This window comes from Geotrypetes seraphini, chromosome 2, assembly GCF_902459505.1.
Source record: "Geotrypetes seraphini chromosome 2, aGeoSer1.1, whole genome shotgun sequence".
Taxonomy (NCBI): Eukaryota; Metazoa; Chordata; class Amphibia; order Gymnophiona; family Dermophiidae; genus Geotrypetes; species Geotrypetes seraphini.
The window spans coordinates 421794598-421809675 of record NC_047085.1 but is presented as its reverse complement, the minus strand read 5'-3'; the positions used below and the strand labels follow the sequence as shown (position 1 = coordinate 421809675).

The following is a 15078-nucleotide window of genomic DNA, read 5'->3' as shown; positions in this document are numbered from 1 at the left end:
GGTGGGCTCAAGGTGACTCTTTCTGAAACTGATCACTCAACACGGACGCTTTAGCAACGGTACCACCTGATGGACAGCCTGACGCCCTTCGGACAGAGAGGGCACTCTGATCAACCAATCGTCCAGGTACGGGTGAACCAGGATACCCATGAAGCGCAAAAGGGCCATCACCACCACCATCACTTTGGAGAAAGTCCGGGGTGCCGTCGCCACCCCAAAGGGCAGTGCTGCAAACTGGAAATGTTGCCCCAGAATATGGAATCGCAGATACTTACTGCAGTCCAGGAAAACGGGAATATGGAGATCTGCCTCAGTCAGATCTAGATCCAGGCTAGAAACTCCCCCGGTGCCACCGATGTGATCACAGAGCGTACCGTTTCCATGCGGAATTGAGGAACTTTCAGCGCTGCATTGACCGCTTTGAGGTTCAGAATTGGTCTTCAATCGCTGGATCTGTTCTTTGGAGCAATGAAGTATATCAAATATCTCCCACAGGTTCTATGGCCACAATAACCAAAAGTCTGCGGACTGTGGCCTGCACTCGAACCACCTTCTGGGGCGACTGGCAGGAGAATCCAGAAAATACTCGGTCAGAGGACAGAGAAACTCCAACTTATAACTACCTCAGAGAACCTCCAGAACCTAGCGGTTGGAGGCGATAGGCTCCCATTTCGCCAAAAAGGCTGACAACTGCCCCCCCCCCACCCCGAGGGGAAGACAGCGGTCTAGCATCAGGACTGTTTCTTGGCAACAGCTGCTGGTTTACTTGCTGCAGACTGCTGATGGCGAGACCCGCCAAAGTGAGGTCTGCAAGATGATGAGGAACGATGACCTGTGAAAGGGACAAAAATTTGAATGTCCAGAAGGGTAGGACCTGCTCCCAGGTAATGCCTTGGGTTTACGATCCTGAACACTGGTCACAAGGTCACCCAGACCAGCCTTTAACCAGAGAGTATTCTTGTATAAGTGACAGAATTACTACAGCATATGGAATTTTTCCCTTCAGCAAGATGGTATTACATTGCTGCAGAAAGAGTTCCCATTGTACAAATGCAATCATATTTATAAGACTGTGATGTAAGATTAGATTATTAAATAACTATGAAGAAATTAATATGAATTGGCTATCATGTGTTTGTGCACTTACTAAAATCCAATGGGGGCATGTTTAGACAGGTTGTATAGATTTCCTGTTTAACCTCCACAGCACGAAAACTATAAACAAAAAATACTGAAAGATCACAAAATAAAACACGAGCAGAAAAGATGAACTCCTACAGCCTGGCTTTGTAGGAAGAAAAGACTGGTGCGCATGCTCAGAGAGAAGGTATGTATGGGAGGGGGGGAAGCCTCTGAAGTTTTGAAGCTTCCTACAGACCCTGGCGGGTGGAGGGAAATAACGTGGGATTGTACAAGAATTTACGATAGCTGTCAGATAGGTCAGAGATGCAGCCTTCAGGTAGTAGGAGGTCCAGGCAGGCGCATCGACAACGATGGGCGGGGGGGGGGGGGTGGTTCAGCATACTATACTAGAAAAGATATTATCAAGATAAGAATCTAATCTTTTTCCTGTGCAATTTTGTATATTTGTAAACCGCTTGGGCCTGTAATAAGAACAAGCAGTATAACAAGAACATAAGAAATTGCTGCTGCTGGGTCAGACCAGTGGTCCTTTATGAGCGCCTCTACCATCTTTCCCGGTACCGAGGTCAGACTCACCTGTCTGTAGTTACCTGGATTCCCCCTCAAACTTTTCTTGAAGATCAGCGTAACATTCGCCACCTTCCAGTCCTCCGGAATCTTTCCCGATTTGATCGAAACATAAAACATAGGGTTAGTATGCTGAACCAAGGGGCATCCCTAAACAGTCTCAGAAACCCCATGTGGGCAAGATAAGCCTGCCCTCAAAACTGAGGCTCCAAATGAGGAATCCTCTTGAGCTGCTAAATTCACCCTATAAAATTTGGTGAAAGTGTGAAGAGACAACCACATGGCATTTGCCACATGGCAAATCTCATCCGGTAGAACTGTCCTGGCTTCAACCCAGGAAGAGGCAATACCTCTTGTCAAATGCGCTCAAAGCCTGAAGGGAGGCTGCCTACCAAAGACAATGTAGCAGGAAGTCAGTCTCCCCTTCTCAGCCAGATTTGTCAACATGAAACATTCACATCTTAGAGTCTCTTAACTTAGGTTCCAAGAAACTTCTACCTTTGTGGAATCTCTTCTTCACACAAACTCAGGGTAGTAATTTTCTACTGAAGGAAATCAGGAGGTGCAGCGAAAATGGGGAGGGCGAGGCAGAATGTACGAACAAAGGTAGATCTGAAGACGTTATGGCAGGAATGGGGAAGGAGTTTAGATGAAGTGGAGATGGTGAGACCTGGGTGTGGCGTTGGAAGAGTGGCAACTGTTGCGTCGGGCTGCATTGGATAAGGTCGCTCCAATGCGAGAATTGAGTGTGAAACTTGTGAATGAAAGGAAGAAATGGATGACCAATGATCTTGTAGACTGGCATAGGCAATTGAGGAAGATTGAGCGTGAGTGGTGAAAAGGGAGGTTGAAAGAAAAGTATATGTAAGTCTGAGCGAATAAGTAAGACTGCTCGGCAGGGGTACTACCAACAGGAAATCACCCGGGTGATGATTAAACCAAGAGAATTGTTTCAGCTTGTGAAACAGCTTACTTGTAATAAAGCAGTGGAGAAATCAGTGTTCTTTCAGCGCTGATGACCTCAACTGTCGAGGAGTCTATGGTTATTGAGATTCTGAATTTCTGTGTGCCTTTAGACCAATAGTGTCATCTGGGGATATCTGTCCATTAGGTGTCTTGCAAAGCCTTAGTGGTCAAGTTGCCCAGAGTATTACAACATTGATGAACCTCAATCTTGTAGAAGGGGAAGTTCCCAATGCACTAAAGATCGTGACTGTTAAGCCTCTCATTAAAGAAAAGTGAGTGGGTATGGGTGATACTGGAAACTTTCGGCCAGTAGCCTCTTTGCCGGTGTTGGCCACAATTATCGAGAGGTTGATTTATATGCAACTTGAGAGGTATTTGTATGAAAATCAGTTGCTTAATGTCAACCAGTATCCACCTGTCAGCTGCAGAACAAAGTCTGCTTCTCTCACGCAGGCTAGGCAGTCACTGGAGCTGAAGCACAAAATCCACGCAAAAACCTCAAAAAATACTTGAAAAATAAAAAAGAAGACTGAGTAGATCAAAGTTGCTTCTACAGGCTTGCTTTCAGAAGAAATAACTGGGGGCAGCAGGGAGGAGGTGATACTGAAAACAGTGATCAGTATCTCCTGCAACGGACTCGCGGGAGCAGATGAAAGACTCTTGGTTCAGCATACCACCCCTATTGCACTGGAAACATTATTTTTTCATGACTAACACTTCAATGATTATAGTGTTAACTCACAGGTTTATTCACAGCCTGCTTCAAGAGTTTTGCAGTTTCCTCCCATTCATTCTGTTTGTTCTCCTCACAGATATTTAATGGGGATCTTCCTTGCTGGTCAGTAATGTGCTGCAGAAGATATAGAAACAGCCTGAATTATAAAACCTTTTCATATATAGATGGTGTTATTTTGTTAGCCCTAATTTGCTGTACAATAACTAGATCAATGTTATGCTTTTTTTATCTTTGTGGAAATTTGATAAAAACATATGAAAAATGGAGAACATAAGAATGTATATGCAAAAAGAAAATCACCTATAGCAAGTATAACCCAAATATAAGCAATAAATAATTACACCAGTAAGATATTCAAAGAACAGTATACTTTAGAGCAGTGTTCTTCAACCGCCAATTCGCGGACCGGTGCCGATCCGCAGAAGATTCCAGACGGTCCACACAAGGCCGGCGAGATCGACGCACTGAAATTTCCTGCCAGTCCTTGCAGGGCTGGCAAGATCAGGGGAACCCAATTCAGTACTTGCCTGCAGCAGCACAACGATTCACTTCGGCAGCCTTGGGGCTTTTGCTGAGTCGCGGCCCACCTCTAATGATGCAACTTCCTCTTTCCTCAGAGGCGGCATGACCCATCAAAGGACCCAAGGCTGCCTAAGTGAATCAATGCGCTGCTGCAGGCAAGTACTGAGAGCTGCCGGGAGGGGAGCAGAGGGAAAGGGAGGAAGCCACTGTTGGAGGCTGGGAAGCTGCTGGACAAGGGAAAATAAAGGGAGAGCTGCTGCTTGACCTGGAGGGAGAAAGAGAGATGCTGCTGGGAGGGGAGAAGGGAAGGGAAGAGAGTTACTACTGGACAGGGGAGGAGGAAAAAAGGAAGGAAACAGCTGGCAAGGAGATTAGAGGAGGGGAAGGGGTCAGGATGGAATGGAGAGATCAGATGAGGGAAATGGGAGAGATGGAGGAATGAGAAAGTAGAGAGATTGATGCTGGGAAGGGGGTAAGAAGAGAGGGACAAAGATGCTAGATCTGGTGTAGGAGTGATAAAAATGAAGAGAGCAGAATGAATCATGTAAAAAGGAGAGAGGGGTGCAGGCTGGATGGAAATGGGTATAGAAAGAAGGCAGATACCATGTGGAAGGGGGAGAGGGCAGACAGTGGATGGAAGGGGCAGATGCTGGATTGAAGAGACAGAGAGGGCAGACGCTGGAAGGAAGAGAGTGAAAAGAAGATGAAAGCAGAAACCAGATACAACAAAAGGTAAAAAAAAATAATTTTATTTCAATTTTGTGATTAGACTATATCAGATTTGAAATATGCATCCTGCTAGATCTGGTGCCAAGCTCTACGCTTGTGGAGATGGTGCGGTATACAAACCTAAGGTTTAGTTTAGAAATAACTGGGGACTGCAAAGCCCAGGCAGTGCTTCTTTAGCTTTCAGCTGGCTTATAGCTCTCTCTGACTAGGGGGCAGTTGCCCTAGTTGCACTACCCTAACACTGTTCCTATCATGTGTGACTATGGTATTCTGTTAGCATGATATTTCTGTGTAGCATTCTGTAATAATTTGGCTTATTCAGTTTTCTTGGTAGTAGAGGGGATATATGTGAAGGGGAGAGGAGACAGGGGTTTTGTTGATCCTTGCTCTGTATTATTTGTATTTATAAAATGACAATTGTACAGAATATTGTTTATTTTTATACTTTAATAAAATACGTTCAATATAAAATCATAACTGAGGCTTGTGCAGATGGGATCAGATGGTTTGCAGGAACTAAGCTCGCAGAGATGAGGTGGAAACGTTTTTTTTTATTTCAGTGTTAGTAGTTTGCCGGTCCACAAAATAATTATTTTATTTCCACCGGTCCATAGGTATAAAAAGGTTGAAGAACACTGCTTTAGAGCAGTGTTCTTCAACCTTTTTACACCTATGGACCAGCAGAAATAAAATAATTATTTTGTGGACCGGCATTGGTCCGCAGATTGGCGGTTGAAGAACACTGGGCTAAGTCGTGGACCAGACCCTGCCCCCCATAGTCCTAATTGTAACACTATTTTTTCCATTCATTTTTCATATATACACACAATATAATCTTATTAACAACGCATTGATCGCACCACAGACTGGCAGTTGAAAAACACAGTTTTGGGCCTGATGCATATGCCGGCCCTGTGGACCGGCAGGAAATTTCTATGGACCGGTGGTTGAAGAACACTGCTATAGATGATTATGACATTGTTTCTGAGATGCTGACCTATTGTGAGCAGTTGTATACTTCAGAAGTGTGTTTGGAGACTGAGTTTGAGGATTTTATAGCTGGTCTACAGCATCCTATGCTTGCTACTGGACAGAGAGAAAGTTTAGATGCCTGGGGATTGGTGATGCCATTGAGATTTTTCTTTTTTGTACTTTTAGTATGTAAAAAAACTGCATACATATAAATGTCAATTTTTATTCCACTTTTCATGGGAAAAGATATTTTATTGGGGGACCACACTTATACCGAAAAACCACACATTTATACCCAAAAACCAAGTACAGGGCCAGTACAGGCTTGAATAGGCTGTATCCACTTTGCACACCTAGCTTTGTCAATATTAGACCATTATTCTTTACATAACTGTTCAAGCTCTGTTAGTTTTCTTAGTGAATATAGATGGATAGTAGTTTTCAAGTCATGCTGCAGATTTTCATTTGGCTTCAGTTGGGGTTTTGATTAGGCCACTTGAGGACATTATCTTTTTTGTTCCTTAGCAGCTTTGGTGATGAACATTTGTCCTAGCTTCAATTTCCTTACTGTGGTAATGAGGTCCAAAGCATGCATACAAGTCTCAAGCACCAACATAACAAAATATGAAAAACATTCTAGGTATGTTGTTTTTCTACAGCCACTGCATTTAAAGTTTGATTGTAACTTTTTTGCTTTTGTAGTAGTTTGTAGAGAAAGGTTTCTAAGAATAGCAGAATGGAAATGCTTGCAAATAAACACAACCCGCTGAATAAAAAAGTATCAAAAGTGGGGTCACAAATAACAGAAATAAAAGAGATAAAAGCTATAAAAGTTTAGAGGGGTAAATTTTGGTCAAAGTTTTTTTTATTATTATTATCAATAATGTCCTACAGATTACAGAGATAAAAATGTTTTAAGCTTGCCATTTTTCAAATGTATTTTTCTGAAAAGCATGCTTTTATTGATAAACATTTCTCATTTTATAAAGACATAATTAGTCCATACTTGAGACTGAAAGTTTGCAGGATTATGCAGTTGATATCCCTCTATCTTGTGCTATAAGTAAGTTACATATCTCATCTTTGCTACCTTTTTTGCTCATTGGGTCATAAATATATATTCTAGTCCAGGGGTTCTCAACCCACTCTTCAGGACCCACCAAGCCAGTCTAATTTTCAAGATTTCCACAATGAATATGTATGAGATAGTACATGCAAATTTATCTCATACATATTCTCATACATGAAGCTGAAAACCTGATTGGCTAGATGTGTCCTGACGTCTGGGTTGAGAACCCTTGCTCTAGTCAGATATTATTGGCCAATTGTCAACATCTCCTATTTGAGTAAGTTAGCATTTAGCTTCAGGCTTATCTTGATTCTCAGGGATCCTTTACTCTCTTCAGTAAGGTTTCTGTCTTAGACATTGCAACAAAATTTCATTAGCAGTTCTGGTTGATGATATTCAGAGCAGGGTGGAGAGTCTTTAAAGCTGTCCCCCACATCTTTCTGAATAGATTTTACATCTTGTTATTTCAGGAGTGTTGTTGCAATGGTTCCAAATCCTTTCAGTTTGAGTCATCAGGAGTCTATGACTGGGAAATCCCGCAGGTTCTGGTGTTTTAAGTATGAAGTAGAATTGCAAGGGGACAGAAATTTCATCCAATCCTGCCCATCCCCAGTGGCATCTAACCCATCCCCAACCATACTCACTAAACATAAAACATAGAAGATGACGGCAGAAAAGGGCTACAGCCCATCAAGTCTGCCCACTCTGCTTACCCACCCCCTGTCTATGCCCTAATGACCCAATTTCCTTATCTTGACCCTCGTAGGGATCCCACATGGGTATCCCATTTATTCTTAAAGTCTGGCACGTTATCTGCCTCGATCACCTGCACTGGAAGCTTGTTCCAATGATCAACCACTCTCTCTGTGAAGAAATACTTTCTGGTGTCGCCATGAAATTTTCCGCCCCTGAGTTTGAGCGGGTCTTGTGGCCGAGGGTCTCTTGAGAAAGAAAATATCATCTTCCACTTCGACACGTCCCGTGAGGTACTTAAATGTTTTGATCATGTCTCCCCTCTCCACTAGGATCCATTCCATTCCTCCCATCCCCACAATTAATCTCCTCCCCCCCCCACCCATACCTGCAGGAGTCGATGCTATTATTTACTTGCTTGCAGCCCTCTGTTTCCTCCCAACCTCAACAGCTTGGCATGCTTTTTTTTGGATGGTATACACTATTCAACCAACGAATGTTCCAACCCTCAGTCTGGGGTTCTAGCTGTTCCAAGCCTCATTATGGAGTCACCAGAGATCTTGATTATACTCCTGCAGGAATCCCATGGCAACTTCTTCCATCCCTGCAGGAATCCAACGGTAACTTCTTCAATATCTGCGGGAATCCTGCGGGTTCCACAGGATTCCTGTGCAACTCTCTAGTATGAAGTCCCCAAGGTTCTATGCTTTTCTTTATGCTTCTCAGTCTATATTTGCAGCCTTTGGCAGGTTTAATTAGAATATGAAAACTCAATTTTATTGATAGGCTGCTAACATACCCCATCTTTTATAAAACCAAAGTGTGGGTTTTAGAGTCGGCCATGGCAGTAACAGCTCCAACGCTCATAGGAATTTTATGAGCGTTGGAACTGTTACCACCATGACCGGCGCTAAAAAACATGCTATAGTTTTGTAAAGGTGGGGCGGAGGAGTTAACTTTTGTTTCTTTTGGTCTCATGAAAGACCTTTCAGTAGAAAAGATAAACCAATGACTTTATAATAGTTGCTAAATGGTTGGGTGATAAAATGAATGCCAGGAAGTCTGATGTTTTATGGGTAAGAAAACAAAGATGTGTAAGTATCCTATATTTAGGTTTCTTCCAAAAGTTGAAGATGTCTAATTACCATTTGCTGTTTGGCAATGGTGTTAGACTGTAATTTGAATACAGCTGCAGAGATCAGTGTTGTGGTTAAAAGTTCCTGCTTTCAGCTCAGATTTTTGTTTTAGCTGATGGCCTTTTTGAAGAAGGAAAAATTGGTTCCTCTGATGCATCCTTCTGTTTACTAGGAAGGGAATATAATACATAATACATGCATTGGTTAGTAAAAGCTGCACTGGCATAATGCTTTATATGTTGATTGTCCACAGACTATTGTTTGTAAATTACAAATAGTTCAGAATATATTGGCTTATTTGCTAAAAGGTACTCAACTAAGGAACCAGATCTTACCAGTTCTCTTAGAGAGTTACACTGGCTGTCAGTTTCTGAGTAACATTTTAGGGGTCTTTCTACTCAGTTGTGAAATCTTCTTGCCAGATCCTAGCCCTGGTTCCAATTGAGCAAGGAGCCCAAAGGAAGAAATTGCCAAATTTTTAAAAAGGCTGGATGAGGAGGGGAAGAGGAATATTGTTTATTGGGTAATTTAGGAATGACACATGACACATCATTTGTTCCTGATAGTCACTGATGTGTACTATGTTTCTTTTGTCAATAAACAAAAAATTTTAAATAAAAAGGCTTTAGATCAGTTCAAGCCAATGTCATCCATTTATCTTTTATGACTAAAAAACCTTTTCTCTGAATCAGCTCTTTGGTAAGGCAAACTGTTAAAACTGAATTGTCTGGTTAACACCTCTGCATGTGATGAGCACAAAGCTTGTGTTGTAACCGTTGGGGGTATTCCTAGTAATTTTCCATACAATTTCCACACAGAGCAATACTTTATTGCATGGTTTAATGCACTTACAAATAGCTCAGACACCCATGCTGTCTGTAATGGTGAAAGCCTATAACCAATCCTGCCCCATAACAGGGAATGCAATTAGAGAAAGAGTTATCGTACACCATTGTGCTGGTGTGGTAACGGTTACTGTGGCCGTGCACTAACTCATTCTCATTGCCTTGTATGCAATCAATATGTGAATTAGAATACAGTAATGGTTGGTGCATAGCCAGTTTTAACATTCTGCCTCATCAAAGAGCCAATTCAGAGAAAATATTTTTAGCCATGAAAGATTTGAATAATACTGTCTTGAACTGACCGAAAGCCTTTTTTAAAATTTTAAATTCAATAAAAAAAATTCATTCATGTGTTCTATCAGGAACAAATGATACATTAATAAATCCATAACATGTCATTCCTAAGGCATCCAATTGGCAATACAAATGATTTTTACTTTGCAAAATCACAACATTCCCCTTCCCTTTCCCCATCCTGCCTTTTTAAAAAAAATTTGGCAATTTATTCCTGCTACTTTGGACTTCTAGCTCAACTGGAACAGGGTTAAGATCTGTCACGAAGATTTCAGTACTACCTGGGAAAAGTGTCCCCTACTTTACATCCTTGTTCCAGAGACCTTAAGCTACAGCATTTGCTGGAACTCTGCAATCTTGAGCTCTAAATCCAGCTATTAGAGGTAACCATTTAAATATGACAACTCCTCTCCTTCACACACACTCCAACCTAGTATTTATTTATTTTAGGTATTTATGTACCACCTATCAAAGTTATCTAAGTGGTTTACAATCAGCATTTTCCCTATTTGGCCTTTATCTGCCATCATGTTTCTATGTATCTGTCCCAGTGGGCTCACAATCTAACTTACCTGGGGCAATGGAGGATTCAGTGACTTGCCCAGGGTCACAAGGCGCAGCGTGGGATTTGAACCCACCACCTCAGGGTGCTGAGGCTGTTACTCTAACCACTACGCTTCTGATGCCTCTCTGGCTGGCCTGGGTAGCAAAAGATCTGAGCTAGAAATCAAGCACAGATCCCTACATATCACGATGTGATGCATTGCCACTGAGCCATAGAGATGGCCCAATCCAAAGCCCTTCTGTACAAATAGGAAATATAGCACTCCACCCAATATAAGTGCAGTTAATACCAAGTCTCTACTGTCTAAAATAAAAACAAAAGGTAAAAATAATTAGAACAGCAGCTTACTCTGTCAGTCTCTGGATGGCTTAAAAGAAGTTGCACTATTTCAGCATGTCCTCCTCCAGCAGCAAAATGAAGAGGGGAGCTGAGCTGTCCATTAGGAAGATTTGGATTACATTTCCCTTTTTCCAACAACACTTGCGTGGCTTCAACTTTTCCATACCTATGAAAGAGAATCCACAACAAACAATTATCATTAAGCAAGACCGCCATACCTTAATATGATCTGCAACAGGGTAGACACACCATGGAAGGTATAGAAAACATAAGGGATGAACATAGTTAAGTTTTAGGAATGATCTAGAGTTTAACAGCTAAATTTTAATAGTAAAAAACGGCATAATTAGAAATAGAATTTTAAAACCCAAGAGAATAGTGCACAAAGAAGAACAGAGATCTGGGAATGACTTTATCTGATGATCTTAAAGTACTCAAACACAGGGATAAAGCTATAGCAAAAAAACAGAAGGATGCATTGTGCATGAAGAAAGGAATGGCCAGCAGATTTAAAAAAAAAAGGTGATATTGCCTCTTATAAAGGTTCTGCTGAGACTTTCACAGACTGCTACCAAGTATAAATTCCGGCATGCAGTTTGGACACAGATCTGCACTATTCTAAAATACTGTGTGCATTTTAAGGAAATCCCATCACCTGCCCATGCCACTCCCTTGGTCACATCCTCTTTGCAGATTCGCACGGAAACACTTAAGTGCTAGTTTATAAATGGGCATGTGTGTTTTCATGCATATCTAACATTTCTGCCCAGTTTCCCCTCCTTGTATCCGTTAGAACGTTTTTCCGCACCAAGTAGCGCCCAACATTCAACATAGTACAGTATATGCAACTGAAGAAACTGCATCTTCAAAAGTTGATGCAAAAGCATGGTTATTAAATTCAAGTTTCAGGTTTATTAAAATTCATCAATGGTGTTCAGCAAAGCATATGATTACAGATTCAAAATCTAAACATACACCTTGGATGAAAGGCTGGATAGTGAATACATGACAGAGACATTTAAATACCTCCAAGGTATACAGTGTTCACATGCTTTTTTCAACTGAACAAAGGCTCTGAAATGAGGGTTTACTACATGAGGATGAAAGGGGGGTAGACTCAAAAGTAATATAAGGAAGTACTTCTTTACAGGAAGGAAATGGAACAAACTAGTGGAGGAGGACAATATCAAAATTTAAGAAAGCATGGTACAAGCATTAATGAGCTCTGAAGAAGAAGGGAATGCAGAGCCAACCAATTGGTGTGGAAGAACAGCATGAATAGGCATGTAGGCCTATTCAGTCTGTTCTTCCACACTAACCCCCTCTTTTACGAAACTGCGATAGCAGTTTCTAGCGCAGAGAGCCGCGCTGAATGGCCCACGCTGCTCCCGACGCTCACAGGAACTCTATGAGCGTCGGGAGCAGTGCGGCTCCCTGTGCTAGAAATTGCTATCACAGTTTCGTAAAAGGAGGCCTAGGTGTGGTAGTGGTTAGAGCTACAGCCTCACCACTCTGAGGTTGTGGGTCCAAACGCCACACTGCTCCTTATGACCTTGGGCAAGTCACTTAATCTTCCACCATCCCATGTACATTAGACAGACGGTGAGATCACTGGGACAGAGAGGGAAAATGCTTCAGTACCTGATTTGTAACCTGTTCTGAGCTCCTTTGAGAGGATGGACTGACTAAAAAAATTGAATGAACGAATTAATAAATAAATAACGGCGCTTAACTTGTAGGCACCTAAGTCAACCACGCCTTTTTTCCGTCCCTATCCATGCCTACTTTTCAGGTAAGTTTTGATAGGTGCCAGTAAGCGCAGTGTGCTATTCTACATGAAACTTAAATTGATTTTTTTAAAATCAGTTTTTAATGGCATGGTCAATTATCATGCCAAGCAAATCAATTAAAAAACAAGTAAGTTCTGTGTGGAGTTCAGTTAGACATCACTTGGCATCCCTAATTAGGATGCTGTTTATAGAATTTCTCCACAGTCTTTATCTACCACTAATTTTTTAAAAAAATTCTTTATTAATTTTCAAATCGATACAAAGTGCAACAAAAATACAAGCAATGAATACATTAAACAGCACTTATATTCCACAAATAATAATACAAAGTAAATTCCTCCCCCCCCCCTCCCTGGATGTGTGTGAAAATTTATACCACTTGGTGGCCTGGTGCCCTTGAAAATCTGTCTGGAAGCACAGGCCCAGCAAACTATACTGATTTTTTAAGTTGCGCCAATCAGGGAACCCTTTCTGATAGTCCTGTTTCAACTACAACCATTTAAATCCTTGAGACTTTGATATGCCAAATGATTGTTGCAATTGTAATAAATTTACCAGTTTCCCATTTGAAATCACATAATCTAAAGTACGTATACCTGCCTTTAACCAATGCTTCCAGAGGATTTTAAACTCGCCGATTTGAATCTTGGAGTTTAACCATAAGGATTGACACTTGGATTATTGTATTGAATCTGAAGTTAAAATTTATTGATGCCTTAATGTCTTCCAGGTGGAATGAAGAATAATATTATCCTTGTATATTCGAGGGAGCTTGATACTCAAAATGTGGTTATACGTAATGGGGCCAAGAGATGACTTTCCAGTATCAACCAGTCTGGCAGATTCTCCATGAATTCAGGAAAAATCCAATACATACCCTGACGTAAAATAAATGCTTGATGATATCTGTAAAAATTTGGAAAATTTACCCCACCCGCCAATTGTGATTTTTGCGAAAATACTAAGGCAATTCTAGATGTTTTACCAAGCCAAAGGAATTTTGTAAGAATACCATTTACTTTTTTATTGTCAAATATATTTTTATTGAGCTCAACCAGAGAGAGAAACAAAGCACAGTAAAACACAAACAACAAATGCTCATTTTTGCAAGGGAAACCAAAACAATGCAATCTCACACCCCCCTTCCCCGTCCTCCTTCAATCCACAAAGCAGAGAACAAAGCACAATTTAAAGCAAAAACAAAAATAATAAATATGCAAGTAATACAATAAGGTACAAAGAACAACAATCAGCAGTTCAATAAATGGCTACAAGCAAACTACAGGTGAAATCATCATTTTGAAGGTTTGTACTCTCCCCTAGGGCCGCACAAAATACATCATGGGGCTGCAGGTTGGACATCCCTGATCTAATGGGTTCCAATGTTCACACATTTCTTTGACTTTCAATAATATGAATTTTTCATTTACTGTCATTGTGTCTTCCAATGTTTTCTGAATCATTACACCCAAATATTTTATACCCTCTTCCTTCAAAAGGAATGGGAATGGATCAAATAAACCTTATACATTCAATGGAAGAACCTCTGATTTGCTCCAATTTATTTTATAACCAGAAAATTTGCCAAACTGATCAATCAAGTCCAGTAAATATGGAATGGTTGATTCAGGATTCTTCAAATGAAGCAAAATATCATCTGCATAGGCTGAAACTTTATAGTCTCGTCCTGCATATGGAATTCCCTGTATCTTCTTTGCCTGCTGAATGGCCAACAACAAGGGTTCCAAAATAATATCAAAAAGCAAAGGAGACAAGGGACTACCACTAATTTCTGATTTTTTTTGTAAACAAACCCCACCCAAAATATGTCTTTATTAGAAATTGTATGAAGTTCAGTAAATACCAGAAATGTCCTCCAATATAACCTAGAGCAGTGGTCTCAAACTCGCAGCCCGGGGAGGGCCACATGCGGCCTACCATGTACTATTTTGCGGCCCACGGTCTGTACTAGTGCTGCTCACTCTTTGCAGCATCCTCCGGCTTCCCCCCTGGCCTCCCGCTCTTACCTTCAGATAATTACCGCTGCCTGCAGAAAGGATTGCCAATGCTGTAGCAATCCTTACAGGCTGCTGTCTTCCTCAGCAGCATGTTCCCTCTGCCGTGATCCTACCCCTGATGTCAGAGGAGGGGCGGGACCGCGGCAGAGGGAACATGATGCAGAGGTCAATGGCAGCCTGCAAGGAATGCTACAGCATTGGCGATCCTCTCTGCAGGTTGCGGTAATTAGCTGAAACTAAGACCGGTCCAGGAGGCCGGGGGGGAGGGGGGAGAAGCTGGAGGATGCTGCAACGAAGGGCCTTCGGGGGGGAGGAAGATTTATAAACTATAAAGTTTTACCTCATGCAAAATTGTCGACATTAACTATTTTTTCTGCGACCCTCCAAGTACCTACAAATCCAAAATGTGGCCCTGCAAAGGGTTTGAGTTTGAGACCACTGACCTAGAGCATCAGAGATTTTGTCTAATGCTTCTTCTGATAAACATATGGTTCTCAAGCCATGTCTAGTTACTTCCTTCTAACAATGCCATTATTAATGTTATCTCAAGTAAAATAAGCATGTACATACTCTCCTGACAATGGGATCTACCAAATGGTTCAATAACTACGGTACTAGTTATAAAATATTTTATCTACTAGTATAAAAAATTATTCAAAAGCAAGCACATACAGAATATATTTAACCATGCAGA

At 41.3% G+C, this 15078-nt stretch overlaps 1 protein-coding gene across 2 annotated transcripts in view; it reads right to left on the bottom strand.

Moving 5' to 3' along the window:
* Positions 1–15078, bottom strand: part of KRIT1 (KRIT1 ankyrin repeat containing) — a 178879-nt gene that overhangs the window by 62182 nt on the left and 101619 nt on the right. For both annotated transcript variants that reach the window (XM_033931157.1, XM_033931158.1), the window contains 2 exons: positions 10586–10742; positions 3419–3526 (listed from right to left, as the gene is read on the bottom strand). In XM_033931157.1, the coding sequence (XP_033787048.1) occupies positions 3419–3526; positions 10586–10742 (265 nt within the window). The remainder of the gene's footprint in view (positions 1–3418; positions 3527–10585; positions 10743–15078) is intronic.